Source organism: Alligator mississippiensis, chromosome 10 (assembly GCF_030867095.1).
Source record: "Alligator mississippiensis isolate rAllMis1 chromosome 10, rAllMis1, whole genome shotgun sequence".
Lineage (NCBI taxonomy): Eukaryota > Metazoa > Chordata > Crocodylia > Alligatoridae > Alligator > Alligator mississippiensis.
The window spans coordinates 28,423,964-28,449,513 of NC_081833.1; the positions used below are offsets into that span (position 1 = coordinate 28,423,964).

Sequence of the window (25,550 nt, forward strand, 5' to 3'; positions counted from 1 at the left end):
GAGAAGAATAAAACCTGTCTTTTAGATTTTTAAGTCTAATTCTTTAGGCACCAGGCCACAGGTTAGATGTTATCCAAAGTTGCTCTCTAGTGCTCCTTTTGAGGCTTGCCCCAAAGCAGCCGTGAGAGGAGGTACATGGGGCCCTGAAGAAGGGAGTCTAATATAGGCTGTGTGGCTTAGTGAGCTGGCTGCTAGTGTGGAAAAAAGCCAGTCCTGGGTTCTGTCCCGGAGCCTTGCTTCAAATGGGGAAGATACTTCTATGTTGGCTTCCATCCGTTTTATCCAATGACCAGTAAACGCAAGGGACAGTGGCTCATCCTCAAGAGGGCCTTTGGAGAACTTGCAGGCAATACCAGACCTTTATTGTGGTAGTTCATACAGTAGGTTAGGAAAGCAGAGAGATGACCGTTCAATTCCTTTCTGGGTAAAGGGGGTGGGAGTTTAGCACTCAGGTCCCTGGATGGTTGCTTTAGCCACTCAGGCTAAAAGATGAGAGGTACCCTCTGTCATTTCTTTTGGGACATATGTTTGGATATTACGTACGTAGCTGCATACGTGCCTGGCCAGTGCATAGCCCTGCTGAGCATGCTCAATCTATACACACAGGCTTAGCTTTTTACACTTCACATTCTTTGGATAAAATGTCTACACAGCAGCAGGGTCATTTCTGTTCCCCTGTGGGGAGGGACCAGGGCTGGAATCCAGAGTCCACTGCCTTCCCAGGGAAGTGGCCATCTCACTGAGCCACACTCCTCTTTGTTTGCATTCATTGGAGCTATGGACACGTTAGGTTTGTAGCACTACAGACACCCTTATAGCACTACAAAAAGTAAGTGTCTGGACATTCATGCCATTTGTAGAGCCACAAAGCTGGTGGATCTGCTACAAAAATGTTCCTCTTTCAAAGAGGGAGTTTGCTGTAGTGCTTTGTGTTGTAGTGCCTCCTTCAGTGTGTTGACAGTTATAGTTCGAGACCCCAGCATCTCACAGTCCTCTCTTCTTCCTCCCTCCCCCCTCAAAGTGCCTTCCTGACAGCCCCAGCTTTTAAGGTGACTTTGTAGTGCTCCAGCTAAGGGGCTGCAAACATGTGCATAGCTGAGGCACTTTGAGGTTCTATAAATGAAGTTGGGTGTGCAGCCTGAGCCTGTGGTGCTATGCTATGGTTAGAGCATGTTTCTGGGAAGTAGCAGATATAGGTCCAAATCTTTCTGGGGGAGGGCTAGAATCTGTGCTTCCTGTTCCCTTGGCAGATGACACATCCACTGGGATTAAAGGTGGTACATCTTATTATGGTATTGGAAGTTGTTCAGCCTTCTCAGCCTTCTTTAAGTCCCTCTTAGCAGGGACTTAAACAGCGGTCAAACTACTCAGTTGCTCCCATTGTTGACATCAGGGAAAAGATATATTGGTGTAGGGCAGGCTTTAACCTGTGGTAGGAGGTAGGGGGTCATCTACACAAGACACTTACTGCACAGTAGACTACTTAGCTGTTCAGTAAACGTCTTGGCATCTACACATGCATCTTGATTAGGTTGAAGTAAACTAATTTACTCTGTAGCAGGATAGTACTTGTAAATGCAAGTACTGTTCCTGGTGCAGAGTGAAAAACTGCAGCAGAGCACGTGTAGATGCTATCCCAGCTGACTGGGGCATGAAGGTGCTTCAGTGTGGGGGCTGCCTGCTGGTTAGTCCCACATGGAAGCACCTCATGCCCCAGCCAGCCCCTCCGCAGCATATTGAGCCAGGGGAAGCAGCCCTGGGCTGGCAGACTGAACACCCTGCGAGCGGGGGCTGCTCCAATCCTGCTCAATGTGCTGCGTTCCCAGGCACACATTCAAATGGCAACAAACTCTGGAGTTAATTGCTTTGCATTAATTGCACACGTAGACACACCCACTGAGTAGATGTAGAAGCCAGTAAATAGTGAAATGCTTGCCATGCTGCCTGCTTCCACACATCTCTTCAAGCTAGAGAACAGGAAGCCTGTGCCAACATTACTCCTTTGCAGCCAATAATGCATTAAAAAAATCCCAGAAAAAAATTAGTGATACCTCTGTGTGGTGAACCCTCTGATAAAAGTTGGCACTCGTTTCACAACCCATCCCCAGTACCCTGCTCTGAGCAAGCACAACCTTCAGACCAACCACAACTCCTCTGGTTGGTAATAGGCAAATTTTATTGATACACAATGATCGGAAGTAAGAGTGATACAGGCAAAGCAAGCAAGATGAGTACAACATACATTAACCAAATTCCCCATTGCCCAGAATATATATAAGGTGAGCGGTGTGTCCAGCCACTATGTAAATGCCAGCTTGAGGTTCTTTGCTTGAATGTCCAACATCAGCAACCTTGGAGGTTGGGGGCCAATGCTGGCTAGTTGTTCTGAAAACTTCTCTTTGTGTATTCTTTCTAATTTGATGAGTTTTCATCTTTGGGCATCGTTGATTGATCTCCCTCCAGTCATCATACTGTCCATATTGTGTTTTGTCAGCCAAAATTTCATCTTCAGAAACCTATCACATGCACACACCATAATTTGGTCATTTCATTTGAAACCAGAAATCCCAAGGATTTCTGCATTTTTTGAAGTGGGTATTGTAGCTCTGGAGCCAAGCCTAACTATTATGAAAGTAGTTTGGATGTTTTTAATTTCCCAGGATGTGTATGTCCGTTGGCCTTAGACACCCTAAGTGCCTTGAAGGCTGTGGAACTGTGAGACAGACAAACAGGCTTTTAGAAATCAATTAACCCTTGCCAGTCTCCTAAACCATTGTTCTAATGCAATATCTACTTTACCTATAAGCCAATTCCTAAAAACAAACCTCTAAAATATCATTTGCTAGCCATCAGTAAAGACCAGTCATAATTACAACTTAATGATTCTCCCAACAAGTGTTAAGTAGAGGTGCACTAAAGTAGAGGTGCACTGAGGGTAGGGGTGGGGGCAGGGGCAGGTGCTGCCCAGGTGGGGCCGGGGGGGAGCCCAAGCAATGCCTTGTGGTGGGGTGAGGCAGCTCCCATTGCTGCTTGCACCCTGGGAGGCCACATTGGGGCGGGGCCTGGTGGGCTGCAGTCGGGGGGTGGGGCTCTTCTCAATGGGGGCTGGGCTTGGAGCGGGCCCTAATGGCACTGGAAGGATGCTGCATCCACCCCAAATTTCGCTGCCACTCCACTTCCAGTACCACTGCCTCTTCCAGATGCCCAGCATGTGGATGGAGGCAGGTTGTTGAGCACCAGCCAGCTGGCAGCAGCAAAATTTGGGGTGGATGCAGCATCCTCCCAGTGAAATTTGGGGTGGATGATGCCTGGTCCAAGTCCAGCCCATGTTGAGAAGAGCCCCGCACAGCCCCTGCTGCAGCCCACATCACCCTGCCCTGTGCAGATCTGGGGGGGCACCCCCCCCCGTGCCCTCCTGGGGTACAAGCAGAAGCAGGAGCCACCTTCCCCACTACAAGCCACGGCTCTGCCCCCTCCACCCTGCTTGGGCAGCTCCTGCCCCTGCCCCCTCCCTCACTGGGGGGGGGTGTTTATCTGCCCCACCCCCAACACCCCTTCCCTCCTTCCTTCCCTTCCACCACACCGGACTTACCAGTTGGAAGCAGCTGTATTGGAAATTGGATTGGTATCTGCCAATATGCCTCCTTAAATAACGGCCATTGGTATTAGCCCCAAAAATCTCTATCGGTACACCCCTAGTTTTAAGGTACATCCCAGTTACCACTTTTCAGCAGTATAGGCATCCATTGAGCCTCTGGATCTGCCTACAAAGTGGTATATGCGTAAGAGGTCTAGTCAGGTGCCTGATGATGAATCTGCTTGTGGCTGACGTCTGAATATCATCACAGCGTTTCAGCCAAAAACCTTGAGCATGCCTCTTAGGCTCCTTCTGCATTTCTCTTCAAGACTTTCTCAATTTTTCAAGGGTTTTTGTATTGGGAGATTTCTTGTAGATGGTTAGTGCTGGCTTTTTGTTCTCAACCAGTGGTAGAAGGATTTCAGAGTGCTTTTCAAGCCAATCTGCATTTTTCTTGCATTTTTTGCCAAACACTGTTACAGCAGTATTGTATATATTAGTTTTTAAACTTTCCCAAGCCTCAGTGGCTGAGTTGTTAGGTAAACTTGCTTTCACAACTTTGTTGAATAGTCAGCATCTCTATACATCTCTAGTTTGGCCGATGTCAATCTGAGGAGGAGGACAACTAGTGGTTTTGCTACAATGGATCTTTTTGGTATTGATTCTAATTTTGCAGCAGACTAAGGCATGGTCAATATCACAGCAAGCACTGTGATAAGACTTCGTATGCAGGAGTTCTTTCAGGTGGTTGTGCCCGGTCAATACTAGGTCTAATTGGTGCCAGTGCCCTGATCTTGCATGTTTCCACAAAGTCTTTCTTGTGATTTTACCAGTGAAGTACGTGTTGGTAACACATAGATTTTGATTTGCACATAGTTCTAATACTTGCTAGCTATTTTCATTCACGTTACCAATTCTACATTTGCCCAGAATACGAGGCCAGCTCTCAAAACTACATCCAGCCCTTGCACTGAAGTCACCAACTATCATAATGGTCTACTTTCTCTGAATTTTCTCAATCTCTTTTTCCAGTTGTTAGTAGAAAATGTTTTTGTCTTCATCACTGGCTTGAAGGGCAGGTGCGTAGATACTAAACGACTTGATGAAGATATTCTGAGTGTGTATTCTGAGCATCGTGAGTTGAATAGATACAGCAATAGGGCTTTCACAAGAAAGCTGTTTCTAATAACAAAGCCTACTCCGTGTTTTCTCCTTTCTCCTGCTGGCTTCCCATGCCAGAATATGGTGTAATCATTCTTTTGAATACAACCTGTATCTGAGAGCCAAGTTTCTGATAATATAGCGATGTCAATTCAGAGTCTAACCAGTTCGTAGTTTAGTAGTGCTGTTTTCCGTAAATCAAAGTCCGAATCGAATCTGGGGGTGAGAGTCTGAACAGTCCAACATGCAAATCACTTTATTGCATTTTGGCCAGGATAGATTGAGTTGGGGCATGGTTTTTTTTGGCCCACCTTTTCCAGGGCCTTCTTCAAAAGACACAAGCAGGCTACCCCTGAATAGGGCTGCTTGGATGCCTTGATAGCTGCCTCAGGTTCCTTATGCCCATGATGAAGTCCTGCAACCATCACACTAAGACCTTCAATGCATATGCCTAGGCAAGAGTGTGGAAGAGTGGTGGCTGCCCTAGACCTACCATCCCCACTTTATATAATTGAGACAGAGGCCAAAGGCTAGACCGATTAGAGCTGCTGCTGACTGCCTAATGCCTCAGCAAGGGCATGTTTCTGTCATGGTGGTGTTGCTTAGCCTTACTCCAGCCAAGGAATACCCACAAGGCAGTGGGAGGTAGGTTTGCAACATTATGGCCTTTTATAGGAGCTACCCCACCATGGGTAGCCCCACCACATTGCCACCAGTTGGATGCAGTTTATGATCATACCCAGTACATCCCAGTTGCCACTTTTCAGTAGTAGTCGAACAGCAGTTAGTAATTAGAAACTTGCAACGGCCCCTGCAGATCTTCCCCATGTACCCTTCAACTGCCTGTCCAAGAAGCGTTGGCAGGTATCAGGTACACAAAGTGCTTTCACCCCTGTGTGTTATTCCAGAGCGCCACACAGCTAGCCAGCTGCCATCTGCTTAGAGGCCACTGAGCAGATGGCTGTCAGACACGGACCTCAGTGCATGCACAAAGGGAAGGGCAGTGACATTGTACTGAGCCCGAGAAGACTGTCATTCTCAGTTTTGTGGAGTGAAGAGAAGGAGAAGCACAAGGACGATTATTAACTACAAGCTACATGAAGCAGGGCTGGTCCATAGCAATGAATCCATGTACTGTGCACAAGAGAGACCTGTTACTAGGTAAAACACCAGCCTGTGGAGAACTGGAGTTCTGTTCCAGCCATACAGGTCTGTGCCTTATGAACTATGGAAGACTTTCTCCAGACTTGGTACTGGCCCTGGATCTCTGTCTTAGAAAGCTGGTAGTTGTCTCCTATAGCTACCAAAGTTTTCTAGTGAGCCTTGGCAAAATCTCTCCACTGCTAATAGTGTTAATGTGCTTGCATGTTGAGATGCCAGGGTAGATGAACCACTTGCAACCAAAATGGCTCCTGCCCCTTGTAGGGAAACCTGCTCTTTGCTCCAGTACCTGGTGCTATCATATTTATTAATCACAAAGATCAGAGCATACAAATGTTTTGGGCACAGAAAATAAGCAGCCAGTGTTTCATTACATTTGTTTAACCCAGGGAAGGAGCTCTATATGGCTAATAGTCAGCACTCACCCTGATACTCTTTATTAGTGCATTTGCTGTCCTACTCCCTAGTAGGCTGCTAAGAAATAAGAATGACCTTCTGTGATCAGTCTGTAAATATCACTACTGTTGTGCTGCCTGCATTGAAGGAACTCTAAAACAGAAAGTGCAAGTGTTTTTTTATTATTCATGCATAGGATTTTTGCTTAGAGTGTGCTGGTGACATATGCAACCCAAGGAGGGGAAAGTCCAGATGAATGCTAGGGAAGTGGAGGGTCATATATATACAGTGACAAGAGGGGAGCCTCAAATGCTGCAGAGCTGTCCTATTTCAAATTGCTATATACGTTTGGGAAACTGAACGTCAGACTTAAAACCAGAGTAGTAAAAAGCTATGTGAGAAAAGTGTCCCTGGATATTGTAGATGCTTGTCACATGATATGGATGATAACAGGACACGTTCCATCCTACCCTTTGCCTGGGAACAGAGAACACTTTCTTTTAGGATGTCATGTCACATTCTTTAGGAAGCTGGAATACGTGTCATCTCTATTCTCCATCAGTTAATTGTCAAAATACACATTCTTACTTTTGGGAGCATCTCATGCCCTGTGCTTAGACCCGAGACTTTTTTGCCTTAGTGTAAAGTAGGTAACATTTTCCAGTGGTAGGTTGGAGTGATCCAGCTTGGGTTCAATGTGGGTTACACCTGGCTGCCACCTCCAGTTCTCTGTGCTGCCTAGTCACTTGGCCATCTGGCTGCCTAACCATGGCATAGCACAGTATGGGCAAAGCCCCCCGCTGCCAAGACCTCTGTGTGGGCCAGATGCAGCCCACAGGCTGTAGGTACTCATGCTTTAAGGGCATCCTCAAGAGTACTTTCTTACCCCACTACTCCTTATGCCCCCATTTCTTGCTCTTTACTTCCTCTCAAGCTACTAGCTAGAGACAGGGGCATCCTTCAGAGGGATCCTTCCTAGTAGCTTTTGAGCTTCAGAAACAATCAAAAGCTCTTGCTTTTAAACAGCTCCCTCTCAGAAAGCATCAGAAAAAGTGCTGAGAGTTGTTTTTCTTCCCTTTCATTTCCCTTATCCTGGGGCTTTGACTTGGCCCCAGCCATCAACAGCCCTCTCCTACAAATTAATTCATGCCACAAGACATTAATGCCATCAAGGATGCTGGGCTGCCTGTATTCTCCCTTCTTATCTTGGTTGAATCATCTCAATCCTTGGTGGTATATAGAGGGGATATGCCAATTGGAAAATAACCTTACCCCCAACTTACTTGATCTCCAGAGTTCATGCCATGTCCTTCTTGCAGTGACTTAATTCTTGTTTCAAATGGCCAAATAAGATGCTTGTTTTGCCTGGGGGAGAGGGGGATCCATATCCCTAGTAGCAGTAAGTCATTCAAGCGGAGGACAAGAACAGACAGAGAAACAGCTTCAGTAGTCCTTCAGTTCCACCTCAGACAGGGTCAAAAACCTCAGAACAGCTCCATACATGCCCAGCATCAAGACTGTTAAATAGCCTCCTGAAGACTGTCTAAAGCAAGACCTATTTACCAGCCCCAATCCAGAGGCGAATCATCTATCAGAAGCGGGCCCAAAAAACCACCTTCCTCCTCATCATCACAGTTTTAAGTATATAAAGGCTTAGGAAGTCCTAATGTGTAGGTTGCTGCTGTATTATCATATTGAATACTCACCAATGGACCTATCTTGCATGAATTTGTCTAATCCTCTTTTGGACCTAGCTAAGATGTCAGCTACTACAGCATCCTGTGTTAGTGAGTTCCACAAGTTAACAGTGTACTGTATGAAAAAGAGTTGCCTTTTATTTGTTTCAAACCTGTTCCCCAATAATTTCATTGTGTGTCACTGTGTTCTAGTCTTGTGAGAGATGGTAAATAGTAAAGTCCCTATTTACTTTCTCCACATTGGGCACATCTACACAAGATGCTTTACTGCACAGTAGACTAATCTAGTGTACAGTAAAGCATCACTGTCTACACGTGCAGTGCATTTACTGAACAGTAAATTAGGCTACTGCCTAGTTAGCTAGTCCCTGTAAATACAGGGACTAGACTAACTGTGCAGCAATAAGCTTCTCAGTTTACTGCTATACACTAATGGGATACCCCCCATTTTCAAAAAAACTGCTCAAACCACCTAGCCATGGGCTGTTAGACATTAACCAGAGCCCTCTCCACCTATCCTCTTGAAAATGGGCCATGGATAGCCATAATGGAAAGATATATGGGGTCAGGAGCAAGCAAGCAAACCAGAGGGAGGGTGACTCAGTGAGATGAATGCTGCCATGGAAGGAAGGGACGCTGTGTTCTGACCTCTGCCCCTAATGCAGTTAATATTCTTTGGGTAAACACTAGGATAGTTTCTACTCCATCAGGAGCAGTGGCCAGTGTAAATGTACATGTAGAACAGCATCTTTAAAAAGTCAGTTACTGGTAAGTAATTTTGTTTTCCAAAACCAACCTCAGATTGTTCTTTTGTGTTCTTTGTGTAGTCTTGTCTAGAGGGCCTTATAAACACCACTGAATTAGCTTATTGTCCTGTGTACCCTTCTCCTCTCCTCACCTGGTGCTGTGTAACATTGTTTCCTTTTCCCTAGTGTGCTACCTTATGGGGTTTTTTCTCCTGTCTCTCATAGGTGAGTCATCACCCACCTGCAGCAGCTCATCATGTGTTTTCCAAGAGAGGTTGGACATTGTGGCAGGAAATCACAATTGCCAGCAAGTTCAGGGGCAAATACCTCTCTATCATGCCACTAGGTAAGTGATTTTCTCTGATGAGTATTAAGATGTGTGTGCATTCACTTTGCTTGATATCTTCTCCTGAAGATTGGCCAATGCGGTGATCCCATGGCAGTCATGTAAAAACCTATCAAGGGATTGAACCAGGGGGCTAACTGGAGCTACTTGCTTTGTAACACACTCCTGGTGAAGAATGGATTTTGAAAACCTCCAGCCAGGGGAGGCTGGGCAGGAGGAGAACCAACTGGTGTGTTGCTGATTTCCCAGCGCAGTACTCAGACCACAGGTTAGGCATGAACCAGTTTCCTCTTCAGGCCCCTTGGCAAGCCAAGAGAGAAAGATATGTGCAGCCAGGAGAAAGGGAGCAAGTTAGCAGGGGTGCAGCTCAGTGAGTTGGCTGCCACCCTGGATGGAAGGGGCACCTAAGTTTATAGCACAGACCCATGCTATCAAGGAACAGAAGCTTCCCTACTACAATCTATCAATATTAGTCAATGAATAGTAAATTAAAAGGGAGTAGCACAGTTTCAAGAGGAGTGCTCCAGAGGGACCTAGATCAGGGATTGTCACCCGGGGCTATGAGTACCCCTGGGAGTACTTGGGAAGGCCCCAGGGGAGAAGTAGGGCAGAGCTACCAGCACTTTGCGTCTCTTGTGGCGCCATGCGCCGCTGATACTATTGCCTCCGTGCGCTGCTGGCACTTCCGGTTTTGCTGCTGCGCACTGCACAGCCCCACCCCCCCACTCATTGATTCATTGCTGGGGATCCCCTCCCCACCCCCTCCACCCCCCACTCATCCACCAGCCGCTGGGGGATTCCCTGTTTCTCCACCTGCCACCGGGGGTACACCGACCAAAAAAGGTTGAAAACCCCTGACCTAGATAATGCCTACCTATAGCTTTCTGGTTAGAGCACTATGCCAGGAAGATAGACATATATAGTTTCAAACCCTCCCTGGATAAGGGGGAAATAGAACTTGGGTCTCCTACTTTGTAGGTGACTGCTTTAGCTACTAGGCTAATGGGCTAACACGTGGGAGGTTCCTCCTCCATCCAATACCTGCTATTCATGGGGTTTTGCCCATTTACAATTTTGGTACTTATGCTCAGGTAAGTGAAATCAAAGCTGTGTAACTGCCTGACCTGCCTGACCATACGACACTGCCTGACCACAGGACACTGTGCATACTCAGTAGCTATGCGTACACTTGTGCATCTACGGTCCATGTGGGATAGGAAAACAAACTGAATAAGTGCTAAAACCGGCATTTACATGGCTGTGTAAGTGCTCTGGGTGAGGAAGCCTGGGTCTCTCAGTTCTTGGGCAAATAACCTAACAAGTAGGCTATTATTGGGCTGAATCAAAGGCATAAAACTCAACTCCCCTGGCCAGGATCTGGACTGTGAGGCTTCTTGTGGGCCAGATCTGGATGTGGTGGTAATGGTGGGCCAAGCAGTGGCAGTAGCCGTGGGGGTTAGTGCAGCTGTCACTCACCCCCCTGCTGCTGACATGTCCCAAGCAGGGCTCTGTACCTCAGATTCATACGAGCTCTGGCCCTACTCACCGCACTCCCAGATTCCTGGCCCCTGTATGAGCCCCATGGTCCAGACGCAGCTCCATGTATCACATCTAACCTGTAGGCCATATGTATGATACTCCTGGATTAAAGCGTGGGAGTGCTCCCCTCCTTACTAGCTGTGAGCTTTTGCCTGGCTACAAGTTCGGGCTTGGGTTTCCCAGGTACATGTATGTGGAGCCACTTGGATGCCCGGGGAGAACATAGCTTGCTGTGTATGTGCACTTACAAGTATTATTTGGACATGTGAGGTAAAATGAAATTGAAGCCTAAATAAATTTGCTGCACTGCTGCTGCTGAGTTACATGAGTGCTCTTGAACTCCTTCCCCCACCTCATACTGTTTCTCCATTTGTAAAATGGGGATAATACCAACCTCAAGAGGGAGGGGAGGATTGCTGCATGTGTGTAAAGTGCTGGCACAGAGACTCCCAAATAGTGCTGTGTGTGCCCATAGCAGTACATGAGCTTGGTGTGCCTTCCAGTCCCTCCACAGGTATTTTACCTGCTTTCCACTAGGCTGTAGCCAGGAGGCATGATGGTGCACACACATATGCCCTCACACACACATGCGTGTGCACTTGCCCCTTGTCAGAAATCTGCAGAGCAGTTTTGAGACTCTTCTACCATTTCTTTCAGAGGCAAGAGGCCCCATAGAGTGTGGCAGGGGGCAGATTGAGGCCCCCACAGTGCGGGCGGGAGTGGGGCTGGGGCAGGGACAGGGCCAGGCACTGCCAAGCCAGGGTGGGGTGAGGCATGGGATGGGGCCATGGGCGGCTTGTCCGGGAGGTGCAGGGGGCTTGGGAGGGGGGGCAGTTCCTGCTGCTGTGCGTAGGTATGTGCCCCCTGAATTTGTGCGTGGGGCGAGGGTGAGCTGCCGCTGCATGCTTGGGGTCGGGTGCTGCACTGGCCTTTTCTTGGCAGGGGCCTGGGCTGGGGCTGCTCTTAGGGCGGGTGGCAGTGCTCCTGGGATGTGGGGCTATGGGGTGGCTATGATGAATTTTGGGGTGGCTGTAGCCCACCCTGTAGTTCTCCCTCCTAGCGCTACTGCCACCCACCCCAAGCACAGCCCCAGCCCAGCTCCCTGCTCCAAGAGGCTGGCACAGCCCCTGGCCCCAAGCATGCAGCAGGCAGCCTGGTCTCACCCTGTGCACAGATCTGGGTGGCGCATACCACCCATGCCTCCCCCAGGGTGCAGTGGGAACAACCCCTGCTGCCCCCCAGACAAGCTACTGTGGCTCCATCTTGCACCCCACCCCGCCCTGCTTCAGCTGGGCAGTGCCTAGCCCTGCACCACTCCCTCCTTCGCCACGGGGGCCTCAGTCTGCGCCCCCACCATGCCCTTTCTCTCCCCCATGTCTCTTCCCCCCCACAGACTTACTGGCTGGACACTGCTGTCCAAGCTGTCAGCCTGCATATAGGCAATCAGATCGGTTGTGGCCAATATGGCTGGTTAATAATCGGCCATTGGTATTGGCCAAAAAAATCTTTATAGGTGCACCCCTAGGTGCAATATCTGATCTGGCCTCTTGTGTAGAGGTGCCTCCAAGAGGCCCCTCCTGTCTTTTGTTCTTTGGCCAGAAGTGAAAGGCTCTCTCCCCATCTCTCCACAGGCGCCATTCACTTAGAGTTCCACTCTAGTGGGAACCACTATGTCTGGAGGAAGGTCACCTCTACTGTTCACAACATCATTGTGGGCAAGCTCTGGATCGATCAGGTCAGTGGCCCTCTACAAGAGAATCAGGAGGCAGATCCCTTATATCTGTAGCTATGATTAGCCCTGGATTATTATGCTGTAATGCTCCAAGAAAAAGGGGAAGGGTGGCAAGGCAGAGGGCAATGAAATGATCTGAAGGGCTCGGTGTCAAGACTTTCTCATCACAGTAGGCATGACTGCATGCACTGTAATTATGACGCGTTAAGATTAGTACCTGTAATAACAGGTACTAAGTGCACCATAATTGGCGCTAGTGCGCAGTAATGCTGGCACACTTCTTGTGACAGTAATGCACAGTAGATGAATTCTGTTGCACATTAGCACATTAGCAGTTTTTGCCTGGTGCGCTAATGTGCAGTAGAATTCATCTACTGCGCATTTAGTGTCTTGTGTAGATGCACCCAGTATGTCCCACTCTTCCTCCCCTCCCCAGATACCCAGTCCTCAGGAAGATGTATTCCTCTGGCAGAGACTAGCCATAGCAAGCACCTAGGTAAAGCCCTCTCAGAACAGTTCCACCTTGGAGCTTCTTATGCCTCTTACAGATACTAGTACCATGTATGGAGTCAGGGTGGTAGAACAGATGTGTACTGGTAGCTCCTTTCACTGACAGTAATGCTCTTAATCCATCACCTTTGCTGCCCCGGCTGATGAACTCTTCCATGATGGATCAGGTCTTGTATGTTAGTATGAAGCTACTCCAAGCCTTGGAACTTGATTGGAAAGGTGTCAAGGGCATTGGGACCAAGTTAAAGTGCTGGAGATGGGAAGCAAAGATGCTGATGATAACTTATACATGAACAAACTTAAACTAACATTTGCTTTGTTTCATTGCCAGTCTCACATCTTCTAACTGCATGTCTTTTTATCTAGTCAGGTGAAATAGAGATTATTAACCATAAGTCAAAAGATAAATGCCAGCTGAAATTCACACCCTACAGCTACTTCTCCAGAGACATCCCACGAAAGGTATGTATCTGAAAAAGAACCAACTCACTAAAGCAGCCTTATGCATGGGAGAGATCTTGATTTGTCACTCTGGGCTGTGCCAGGGGGCCAACAGGATGAGCTAGTGAATTGACCATGGTCAGGCAGCAAGAATCTAGCATCCTGAAGTGCAGTTGAAGATCATTCACTTGAAACTATATTGGTACCTTGTACTGATCAACTCTTTGGCTGACCTAGGCAGCATGGAAGGCAAGGTTTTATATGTTCCTCTAACCTAGTGTTCATATGGTTAGATAAAGCAAACTGCTCTGAATTTACCTTCTCTCCCAGGTGTGCAAAACAAGTTCCAGGTGTCTTCAACATCCATCCTCTGCTCTTCTAGTCTTAAGGTTAAACTGTAATAGTAACAAAATGGGTATATTTGACATCCAGGAAGGGTAAGTCGAGGCTACATACCAGAATGGAGAGAGTTTGGCTCTGGGATGAGCCCTAGCTGTCTTTTACTTCTGCCTGGTGCAATTAGGCTTCAGCCCATCATTCAGAACCAGTAGGCCCTGTTGCTTCCTATAGACAGCTTGGAGTTATTCTGTATGCCACCCATCTCTTTGCTCTCTAGGGATTTTCAGACTCTGCTATTGCTAACTCATTCCCTTTTTTTACTTCCTCTTCAGGTGACAGGTGTGGTGACAGATGCTGATGGAAAGGCACATTATGTCATGTCAGGGACATGGGATGAAAGGATGGAGTACTCCAAGATAGTGCAGAGCAGCCATGGCAACACCAGCTCAGAGGGCAAGCAAAAAACTGTCTATCAGACACTGACTCCAAAGGTCCTGTGGAAAAAATACCCTCTCCCGTAAGTCCTCTCCAGACTTAGGCTGTTGTGATATTGTTTGGTAGCTGTTGCCCTGCATCTCTGAGATGGCTATATTTCAGTAATGGGTGAAGTGATTCCTGAGGAACAGAGGCATATGGCAGACCAATTCTAAAAGGCACATTTCACTACTTCTCTGTGGGTTGCTACTAATTGCTTGGAAGAGGAAGACACATCCTTCACTCATGCACCATTTCCACTAGGGCTCATGGTGGCTTATAGCAGCTGGAATAGTATTCTTAGTCTTTTGCATTGTGCAGGGATCCTGCCTGCCATTCCCACTGGGATGATGGGAGAAAAGGCTCCGCAAAAGAAAAGTGTTGCTACCTGGGATTTACCTATATTTTATGATTCTAGGTTTGTGGTGTCAAACATGGTAGGAGATGCTTTGAGACCACAGGGAGAGGGACCATATGAGCATGTGGGTGGATGGATGGATGGATGGATGGATGGATGGATGGATGATCCTTTATGACTGGATGGGTACAAGTATTCACCCTTTTAAACTGATTTGGGCCCTTCTCCTCTAGAGAAAATGCGGAGAACATGTATTTTTTCTCTGATCTGGCCCTGACACTGAATGAGCCTGAGGAGAGGGTGGCCCCCACAGATAGTAGGCTGAGACCTGACCAGCGGCTCATGGAGAATGGCAAATGGGATGAAGCTAATGTAGAGAAGCAGAGGCTAGAAGAAAAGCAAAGGGCAGTACGTCGTAGGCGGGAAGCAGAAGCTGTGGAGGCATTGGAGGAAGGTGAGTTTGACTGTTTTAACAATGATTAGTAGATAATCTGGGGCAGGCTCTTGGGTGCCCTGCACTCTTGAAGCTATGGCCAAAGGGATGCAGCAAATAAATGTAGTGTATTACATGTTCCAGAATGACCATCCCTGAATCTGCATGAAAAGCACAAACCCAGTCTTGGATTATCCAGGAATTGGCTGGGTTACCTGCTTCTTCTTTCCCATCTCTAGGCACCTTTAAGTAGACCCAGTGGACTCAGCTGATGCCTGAGCTCAGGGAACTGAGTTGTGTTCTAGACTTGCTGTGTGCTCTTGGTCCAGTCCCTTCCTCTCCTTGTGCCAGGTTCCCCATCTGTAAAACATACGTAATGCTACTCAGCCTCCTCACCCTTTGCAAAGTGCCTTGAGAATCCAGGGTGAGAATTGCTTTATAAGGACTGATGTGGCAAAGAAGCCTTGACTTAAATTGTGCTGTATGTCCCATCTCCACTCCTGAACCTGCTCAGAGCTGACCTTTGTGCACAGCCTCTAAGCCTTACAGCTCTAATGCTTCAGCAAAAATCCTCAGGAGTTTACCAGCTCCCAGTAGGAGGCTTGGGCTCATGGATGCACATGGTAGATTAGGACTTTGTGTAAGCTCCAGTAGTTTTAATAGCAGAAGGCAATTCATATGTGGTGATTTGGGTGAATTCAGACCCCTGTGTATCTGGGCACAGCCTATTAAACACCATAGTAAGGATACCAATGTACCTGATGCTTCCCTAACAAAACCAACACTTGTGTTTTCCACTTTGTACAGGCAAAGACTATGAAGGCTACATCCCACTGTGGTTCGAAAGGAAAGTGGATCCCTTAACAGGGGAGCTGATCTGTATTTACAAGGGTGGATACTGGGAAGCCAAGGAAAAACAGGACTGGAGTATGTGCCCTGATATCTTCTGAGCCGCTTCTCCCACAGTGGGACAGCAGATCCCCAGGGGACCTCTCCCATCCACAACAAGATAGGAGGATGAGTGAATGGGATGCATCCAGCAGCATCCCATGGTTGACATAACAGTGCACGGAAACACACATGTGGAAAATGAATACAGAAATTAAAAAAAAAATCAAAACAGGGATTCCAAACTATTTTTTATGCACTAATAAAATAGCATTCAATTTTTTTTAATGGTGGCTTTTTTTTAGCTACTAATTAGGAACAAGGACAAGTTAGTTAATTTTAGCCTAGCATATTTATTGCTGTCAGGAGTTGCTGCCTATATTTTTTGAAGCCTCAGCTTTATTGATGGAGATGCTGACTTCCAAAGATGCACACATTTTGGGGAAATGATGTACATTCATTTGAACTCTTCTTTTTTAATTTTTTTTTCATTTGTTTGTGGACTTAATTGAAAAAAAAAATCTATTTCAAGTTCAGGTTCATTTTTAACTACACAAGCGACTTGCTGATCTCATTCACTTCAGAAGCTCTAGGGAAAAGATTATTTTATAGGAACTGTAGGTTAGGTGCTTACTCCTCAATTCTCTCAGTAGCTCCCGACAGTGCCCGATGTCGCCTCCATATGAATTAGGATATTTCTGTGAAGCTCTTTAGATGACTTTCTTTTTTATAGAAGCATTTGAACAGATTTCTTTCAATCTGCAATATTTAGTCACTATTTTTAGAACAATCTCTAACAAGATGCTTTTTTGAGTGTTGTTTTTTTTTTTCTTCCTGAAACTATGTCCTAATGAGAAACAGTTCCTTTTAGAGATCAGGAAGCAGGCAATCTAACTAGGGAAACTTTTACACTAGACCTCATTAAGACTAGAGTGAGAAATTGTGAACTAGAGCAAAGACCCTTATCAGCAGTTTGTAGACTAAGGGGTACCACCAGTGCTTGTAGCAATCTGTAGCCAACTCCTGACTCAGCATACTGAGTTATCTTCCCCTTCGTATCTTTGCAGTAGCAACTGATGTTCTGACTGTCCGTACCTCATACAGATACCTACTGGGCAGGGATTAGGCACTGAGCTGTCTCCTGACACAAGGCACAAGGGAAGGTGAAAATGGTTGCTGTTACATGGCTGGTTCCCAAAATGTACTGGGGTGCTGGTTCCTTTGTAAAGCATGAGTAGAAGGGGTGGAATACAGAGCTGCTGATAAAGCAGCCCGGTTGAGAAAGAGCCCACTATGGGAACTAGGTTAGCATGAAGGTGTAATAGATGTGCTTTCACAAGGAGATGGCTCCCCTATCCCTTGTTTTTCCCTGTGCCCATGATCTTAAGACTTCCTTCCCACCCTATGCTGCTACCATCTCCTTGTCATTCCTTTCTCTGCCTCAGCCCTGCTCTGGTACCATCTACTTATTATTTTACAGAGTTTATATCTTCCAGTTGATCTGTATTGTGATGGCTGCTCCTCCTGCATCCTGGTTCCCATACATATCCTTCCATGTATAAGCAAAGATGGGCCCAATCCCAGATCCGTGGACATGGCAGAGAAGGGCCAAGATTCCAGAGGTGCCTCTCACCTCTTTGCCCATGAGGGGCCAGTCCAAAGTGATTCTGAGCACCCACTCCAATACCTTGGCAAGATTTAAAATCCAAATACAAGTCCAGCCGTATTAAGCATGAAACTGCATTAACGTCACTTTCAGGCCAATCAGAGAGGTGCCTGCTTTCTTGCCTAGGAGCTGTGGAAACTGATCACACCTTTCCATCCTCCAACAAGAATGAGATGAGTAGCTAAGTACCATCATGCTTCCCAGAGGAAGACTTAGGGAGCCTCTGAGCTGAATCTGTTCCTGCTCCCTTCCCAAAAGCACAAATCCTGCCCTTTTTAGCCAAGTTGAACATGGGAGGATGGTGAGGGCTCACATCACCGTCTCTGAATACCTAAGATGGCAATGAAATAGGAGCAATGAGACAGTAAAAAGCTTGAACCTGTACTGGGCCACTGCCTACCTGTCCTCTCCTACAGTAGCTCCATCTGCAGCCTTGTTAAGACTTTTATCCTGGATCATTACTGGCTATTATGCAATTTAGATACCCACCTTCTCACCCAGGGTCCCATTCCTGCTGCAGTGGTCATTACTGTTTGCAGTTAGTCCCCAGAGTAGCATTGGTCTTGCTGACATAGCTTCCTCACTGTAGATTACCTTAAAAAGGCCCTGGTGAGGAGCAAACAGGGAAATCCAACCTCTGATTTTTCTGCCACCTTGATGTGATACGTCTGTTGTCTAAATTCCCTCCCAAGTGGACTTTCAGTCAAAGACCAAAGTATTGCTTCCTAGGTTAGCATGAGAGCCCCAAACAAAGCAGGTTTGGCTTTATGTACTGGCTCACTCCCTACCCTGCATACTGGCCTGCTCCCCATTGTGATACAAGAACAGTGAAGTAAAACCTTTTCAGGGGGAATCCATTATTATTGGGAATGTTCTTAATCATCTGCTGAGCCCTCAAGGCAGATTTAAAGCAAGAAGGCCAAACTTCCTGGGTTCAACTCACCCATCATTAGTTGGTTGAAGCCAATGGAATTACCAGCAGGGACAGACCATGGTATGTCCTGAAATAGTTCATCTCCTAGATCTTCTGCTTTTTGTCCCTTCCTTTCCCTGAGTGTGAACACAGCATGAGGGCTCCATCCACTTCTGCTGCTCATTCCTCACTAAAGTAGTCACCTTGCTGTGGCACTGAAAGCTCCAGAGATATCACAGAAGGGGCGCGTCTACATGAGATGCTACATGCGCAGTAGACTAATTCTACTGTGCATTAGCACATTACGGCAAAAGCTGTGTTAATTCGCTAACATGCATTAGTATTAGTCTGCTGTGCATTAGTGTCACTAAAAGACCGTGTGCTGGCACTACTGCGTAGTAGCTCTGGTTACTGCACACTGAGTTAGTAGCTGTTATTACCGGTACTAAACTTAATGCGCAATAAGCACAGCACATTAATGCATGTGTAGACATGCCCAAGAATGAACAAGACTTGCAGGTGAGGAATGAGCAACAGGAGCAGGTGAATCACCCAGCCATAAACCTTCCATGTAGGCTTCTCCAGTAACTGAAATGCAGAATGCCTTAGCAGAGCTGCTTCTGCGTGGGTTGTTTACCAGAAACTGGAGTGGAGAGTCAGGAACTATAAGTCGATGGGCCTTACAGAGCATCTTGGGTCTGAAAGGATCTGCCTGTAAGTCCAAGGAAGACCTGAAAACAGGGTTCTGCCTTGCTTGAGTTAATCTCTGATATCTTCTCTGGCTCTATGTCATATCACAGTGACTACTGCATTCCCATGGGTCGAGGGCCACACAGCTAGGGCTGTCACATCCGCATGGGAAGAAAATAAGCAATAATGAACTTCAAGGCATTGGTAACTGGAAAACCCAGGCTGCACAAGGGACACTTATGCAATCAGGTTCCTGAAACCATCAGTCTCCTCCTAGTTTGCCCTCCCCTCATTCAACACCCACATTATCTGTCATTGACAACATATGTATGTATACAATATATATAAAACTTGTACAATGTAACATTAGTGATTGGCTATCAGTGTGGCAACACAACTGATTTCAGTGTACCCTTTAATCTTATTTATTTGCTTCTAATTTATATATATATATAAATATATATAAATATATATAAAATTATTTTGCTTAAATTTATATGGTACATAATAGATGAAAAATAATGATGACAGATGTGTCTGTCTGAGTTTTTGTAGTAGAAGTATGGTATATTTCATTAGGTTTGTTCTAAAGGCAGGGAAATAAGAGTTAATGTAATTGCATAATTGCTTACATAGAGAAGTAACATTTTGCTCCCAAGCTGGATGCTTTCATGTTCAAAAGGTGTTTAATTAGAAAGGTCATTGTGTTCTAGAAAGCAAAACAGTTCGGGTTCCTGAAAGCAAGCTCTCAGTAAGCCAGCTGATTAAAAAGTTAGATATTCAAAATTATGTAAAGTCTGGCAATATGATGATCGCAGTCAGCTGGTCCAAGTGCACTGGCTTTGTGGCTTGTCTGTGGCCCAGTAAAGTAAGTTTTCTGAACTGCTGCGTTGATCACATTCAGCCAATTGGATCTAGCCTGCTGGGCAGTCGATTGCCTATTCCATCACTGAGGCATTTGGATGTACTCCTTTTGAGGCACACTTTTATGTAACTGTGGGACAACAGAAGATTCTCTGTTCCAGACCTTCTTTTATGCTAGTATTAGTTTGATTTATAAAAACAGTAAAAATAACAGGGTTTTTTCCACTCAAGGCCTGATTCAGTTTTATAAAATGGACTAGAAGTATAGCTCTTTAAAATGCCTTATTTTTCCTTTTTTCTTTTGTCACACCAAGAGTTATCCAAGAGCTTGCAAAGGTAAGAGATTCCTAATTCTGCTGCCACTACGACAGGATCCGAGTGCTCTTGCAATTAAGAGAAGTGCAGTGTGAAATGTTACCTATTAAGTGTTGGCATCTAAATGCTTAACCTTGTTGGACTCTGAGACAGTGAGAGGTCCTTTCTGACTTACTGACAATAAACTCATCTGTATAGAAACCTCACACAAAGACACACTATACAGATTAGCAGAACTACATGGGGAGGACTAGGAACATGCCCCCAAACAGCAATTTTTTAGGAGAGCTTATTTTAAAAACTACTATATCTTATAGAGGTCATTTAGTGTCAACACTTAATCTGAGCACTGTCTCCTAGTCTTTCTATTTCCCCACTGGAAAATTTTAATGTTATTCTACTGTAAATGCTGTTGAATGTAATTCTTTTGAACAAGATGTTGTGAGTGATCCCTTTTCTCCTCTACAGTAATAAAACTTGGATTCAGGAGTTTTAAATGCATTGTGCTGGTGTTGTTGCTTACTCCACAGGGTGGCCGCTGGGGCTTGGGGGCAATATCAGAGGGTCTCTTCAGTGGCCTTGGGGCTGGGAATGTGCGAGAGAGGCCTTTGTTGTTTTTTTCATTGTTGGGGTGGGAGCTAATAGGAATTTGGGAGAGCTTGTAGATGACGGGTCTGAGGGACTAGGGAATACTGGACCCCTAGGGTTATGCTTCACGCTAGGGCAGTGGCTCTTCACCTTTTTACACTCAAGGCACCCCTCGTCAGGTCACCCCTTCAGGACACACCTTGTTAGACTCATGGCCCCCCTTGGAAAATGCCAGATCTTCATTTTCACTTGTCTTTTGACCACAGAAAAATAATAGCAAAATTCTTCTGTTGCAAAGAACTCAGAAAGACCAGGGCAGAATAGCTTTAACACTGTGGATTCTTATTTGAAATCCTCAGGTTTTCTTGTGAATCATGTTTACACACCTAACAACGCTAACATTGTGGAGCACGGCAGGGTGCCAAAGACCCCTGGGTGAGAATCGCTGCAGGAGAGGATCCCCAGCTGTATAAAGCGTGTGCTGGAGGTGGGACAGGCAGAAGGCCATGTAGCCAGACTGGCAAGGCTCCCGTGTTAATCGACTGCAGGGGACTTTGGGGATAACCTGCTGTTTCTTCTCTAGCACTAAACACCGGCCCCATGTCAGGACTGCGGTACTAAGTCACAGCAGTTGTTCAGGCTGTCTGTGCCATACCAAATACTGCGCTTACTCACATCGCTTGCTCTACCTTTGCTGCCCCGGGGGGCAGCGCTCTTGGATTCATCTCGTCAGCTCTGCAACATCCCCCCAAAGCCTTAATCCGCCTCAGAGTCCAGACCCGAGTTGCTCGGAGCGGACAGGCTGCCCGGGCCGAGAAGAAGGGCTGCTGCAGCAGAGCGGGGCCGCCGGCGGCACGGAGCCCGCGGCAGGAGAGGAGGAGCCCCGCAGCCAAGGGTCTTCCCTGACCCACACATCCGCGTCCTCCGTGCACCCCCCCGTCTCCCTTCTGTCCTTTCCCCCAAGCTGCTGCAACTCGCTCTGCAGCCTTGGCTTCTCCCCTGCTCGTATTTACCGCCACAGCCCGAGTTGGCAGCTTGAGGCTCCGGCTCGGGGCTGCGTCCGGCTCCATGCGGGGGCCGGCGAGGCTGAGCTCCCAAATCTCGGTGCTGCGGGCCCGGACCCTGCACCGCCTCAGCCGGCCGCAGGCTGCGCGCGCCATCGCTGCCGCCGCCGGCTCGCCCCGCCCCGCCCCGCCCCGCCCCGCGCCGTTGCCTGGCAACGCACACAAGCGGCGGCGGCGGGAGCGGGAGCGGCGCGCACTCGGCCGGGCCGGGCCGGGCCGGGCCGCAGGTGTGGGGCCGCGTCCCCGCCGCCGCAGGCCCGGGCCCGGGAGCCGCCTGGTGGGGCAGGGACCCTCCGGCCTGCTGCAGCCGAGCCAGCCGTGTCTCTTCTCTCCGCAGCTCGGGCCCCGGCCCGTGTCTCGTCTCCACGGCGCGGAGCGACCCCCGCCTGCGCCTCCGCGCCTGGGCGCCCAGCGACAAGTGACGACAGGTCTCCGCTGTGAGTCCGGGGGAGCAGGCGATGCTGAAGCGTGCGGGTGCCCGACACAGGAGGGCACCCAAACTCGGGGCTGCTTCCCGGCTGACCCCTAGTTCAGCTGTGGGGTAATGGGAAGGTCAGACTCAGCGCTCGCCAACAACGGGCTTGATGGATGTTGGGTCCTGACTCTCAGGAGGGCAAACCAGGCCGGATAATAGTCAAGGTTTTAACATTTGATCCCGTTTTGTGGCTTTCAGTTCAAGTACTCTGGTGTTTCCCATTGCAGAAACCACCTTAGCAAAGGATTGCTGGCAGCCTCAGCACAGATGCCAAGATCTTGGTGAGCTGCCCTCTTCCCTTAGCCTTGCTCTTGTGGCCCAGGGTGATGGGTGACGCTCGCTGGCAGAGCAAGGCGCCAGCGGTCAGACTTGGCACTGCCAGCTGTGCAGCATGGTCGGCTCAGAGCCCTCCAGCCCGGCTCCCTCGGGCAGCGCGGGCGCAGTCCAGAAATGTGGTCGGACAAAGAGATTCTGCTGCGCTCGGCCTCTCAGGGAGAGTTTTTCTTTGCTGACTTTCTCTGCCACTTGCATATCGTGGCCTCTGCAGAGAGTAGGATTGCCAGCACTGACCTCAGTACATCATTAAGGAAATTATTTTTGCTTTGGGGGTGCTTCAGCCACTCACCCACATAGGCCAGCCAAGATTGTTCTTTGTGAAAGAAAAGCAGAGATATGTGAGAGACGCTAATCTGCAGGTACTTTCAACTCTCTTAATAGCTGAGAGTGTAAGAAACCATGTAAGGTTTCTGTGTCCAGTCACCAGATCAAATAGAGCTGGATGTGATCGTATTAATATTCAAATGCTCTGCTGCTGTCAGGACCTTACAGTTCTTTGCCAGCTGTCCAACACTCTTCAGAAGCACCAGTATTCTCCCACTGAAGTCAATGTAAGTTTTACTGGTAATGTAAATGGGAGCAGAGTTTCATAACCTATAAGAATCTGCCTCAATTATTGCAACTCTAAAACAGTGCTACCTATTTTTCCCCGTCTCTGAAATCCACAGATGGGAAAAATTTTGTGAAAGTGCAAAGCACATGTTGCTCCTGTTTTATGGGTTAAAGGAGAGCTTAGGAAGACAGACGGTCTTGCCTAGGAGCAGTGTGGCCAAGCAAATTCAGCAGGAGCTTTGTAAGTAGAAATCCTGGCACTTACTTGCTGAGTGGCCTGCTCCTGCAACTGTTTCTGTGTTTTATCCAATACATGCTAAATGTGACAAAGAAACAGTCTGAAGAGTGTGACCTGGGACCCAGGTTTTTTGACTTCCAGGGAGATGCTCTCAGCATTAAGCTATTTAGGAGCACATGCTTTCCCCTCTTTTCTTCTTGTCTCAATTTCCTAAAATGTGAATCTCCAATAGACATGGAGTTCTCCTACCTTGAACAGCCTCATCACCTGTTGGTTAAAGTTTTTCCTAAGAGCTATGGGTTTGAATTCCTTCAGACCGAAAAGGAGCTTAAACCCAGTTCTCCCACTTTCCGGGTGTGTCTACATGAGACACTTTCATAGTTTCATAGTTTTTAGGGGCTGGAAGGGACCTTACAGATCATTGGGTCCAGGCCCCACCCTGCACTTGGGCAGGAAAGACTGCTGGGATCAGATGACCCCAGCAAGATGGGCATCAAGCCGCTTTTTGAAGATAGCCAGGTTAGATGACTGTACCACCTCGGGTGGGAGCCTGTTCCAAACCCTTGGCACTCAACTTGTAAAGACATTTTTCCTTATGTCTAGCCTAAAGTGATCTAAAACAGCAGCTACTAACAGTAGAGTTCAAATCCACACAGACATACATCCATTGGATTTTAAGTCCAACACCTTAACCACTCAGCCATCCTGGTGGAGGTCAGCTTTACTGCAGAACCCTTTAATTAGTACTCCAGTAGTGTCACCATATACAAACGCAGTGAACTCCACTGTAAGATAGTACTGCCCAAAACAGTGGCATATTTACTTGTGGTGAAACACGCATGTAGACAGTGATGGAGCTGGCTGGGGCATGAGGGTGCTACTATGCAGGGGCTGCCTGCTGTCTAACCCTGCACTGTAGCACCCTCTTGCCCCAGCCAGCACCTCTGCAGCACATTGAGCCAGGTTAGAGCAGCCCCAGGTTGACAGGCTGACCCTCAGGGCTCCTGCCAATCGGGGCTGCTCTGCCCCAGCTCAACATGCTGCAGCCCCATTCACTCGTGCAAGGGCTGCACCTAGGAGCTATAAATTGCAAACCACACCAGAGTTCATTGCTTTGCATTAATAGCACATGTAGCCTTCTGGGTCTGACCATGAGACCACTGTATAAAAGCAGGGACGGCAACTCCTTTGTCTGAGTATTAAAAAACAGCTTAACTGAGAACCTAATTGAGAATAGGCATGAGCTAGGCGCCAAGCTGCTCAGTCCTATCAAAGTCAAGGCATTTGTAGGCATTCACAGAGATGCAACTGTATGTCTGGGGAACCAGTCAAAAAAGCTGAGGTTCCTCATGAGCAGGGATCTGGGTTTTCCATTTCCCATGGAAAAATGGAGTAAACCGCAGATTTTGCCTTTTACCAGAGCCAAACGCGGACTTCTCATTTTACCAGAGAAACCCATGGATTTTGCCATTTTGCAGCAGCAGGGAGCTGCCCCACCCCAGCCCGCAGCGGGGGTGGGAGAGTGGAGGCAGGGGGCTGTGGAACCAGGTGGAGCTGGGCTGGGGGAGCAGGGGCTGTGGGTGGGGGGTAAGGGGCACCAGCAAGGCTGTGGAGGCTGTGGGTGGGAAGTGAGAGGCACCAGCAAGGCTGTGGGGGCTGTGGGTGGGAAATGAGAGGCACCAGCAGGGCTTGGGGAGCTGTGGAGGGGCCTTTAATTTTAATCACAGATTTTGGGGTTTTTAGCAGAGAATTTGTGATTTTTTAGCAGATAATTTGGTATTTTTTTATCAGGGAAAATCAGAATCCCTGATTATGAGATATAGTCAGGGCAACTCCAGCTTTAGGCATACAAGGCTTTGCTTCTCTGGGTGTGTTTCATGATATCTCACTGTCTCTGCCCATAAGGGGAAGTATGATTACTGGCGACAACCATCTGTGGAAGTACAATGACTATCTGTGGACAGAGGACTTTTCTCCATGAATGGGCTCCACTTACATAACCGAGGACATTGTTTTCTGGGATCGAGTCTGGCCTGGCTGATCAGAAGTGC

The 25,550-nt window shown here is 47.6% G+C and overlaps 2 protein-coding genes across 5 annotated transcripts in view; both read left to right on the forward strand.

Moving 5' to 3' along the window:
* OSBP2 (oxysterol binding protein 2) overlaps positions 1 to 20,747 on the forward strand; it is a 346,797-nt gene extending 326,050 nt beyond the window's left edge. For all 4 annotated transcript variants that reach the window (XM_059713604.1, XM_059713605.1, XM_019493722.2 and 1 more), the window contains 6 exons: positions 8,964 to 9,084; positions 12,255 to 12,358; positions 13,232 to 13,327; positions 13,978 to 14,162; positions 14,711 to 14,931; positions 15,718 to 20,747. In XM_059713604.1, coding sequence (XP_059569587.1) covers positions 8,964 to 9,084; positions 12,255 to 12,358; positions 13,232 to 13,327; positions 13,978 to 14,162; positions 14,711 to 14,931; positions 15,718 to 15,860 — 870 coding nt within the window. In that variant the 3' untranslated portion in view covers positions 15,861 to 20,747. The remainder of the gene's footprint in view (positions 1 to 8,963; positions 9,085 to 12,254; positions 12,359 to 13,231; positions 13,328 to 13,977; positions 14,163 to 14,710; positions 14,932 to 15,717) is intronic.
* A 1,155-nt stretch (positions 20,748 to 21,902) lies between these two features.
* The window catches only part of LOC106738058 (uncharacterized), an 89,275-nt gene continuing 85,627 nt past the window's right edge, over positions 21,903 to 25,550 (forward strand). The window contains exon 1 of the mRNA XM_019493761.2: positions 21,903 to 22,335. Coding sequence (XP_019349306.2) covers positions 21,903 to 22,335 — 433 coding nt within the window. The remainder of the gene's footprint in view (positions 22,336 to 25,550) is intronic.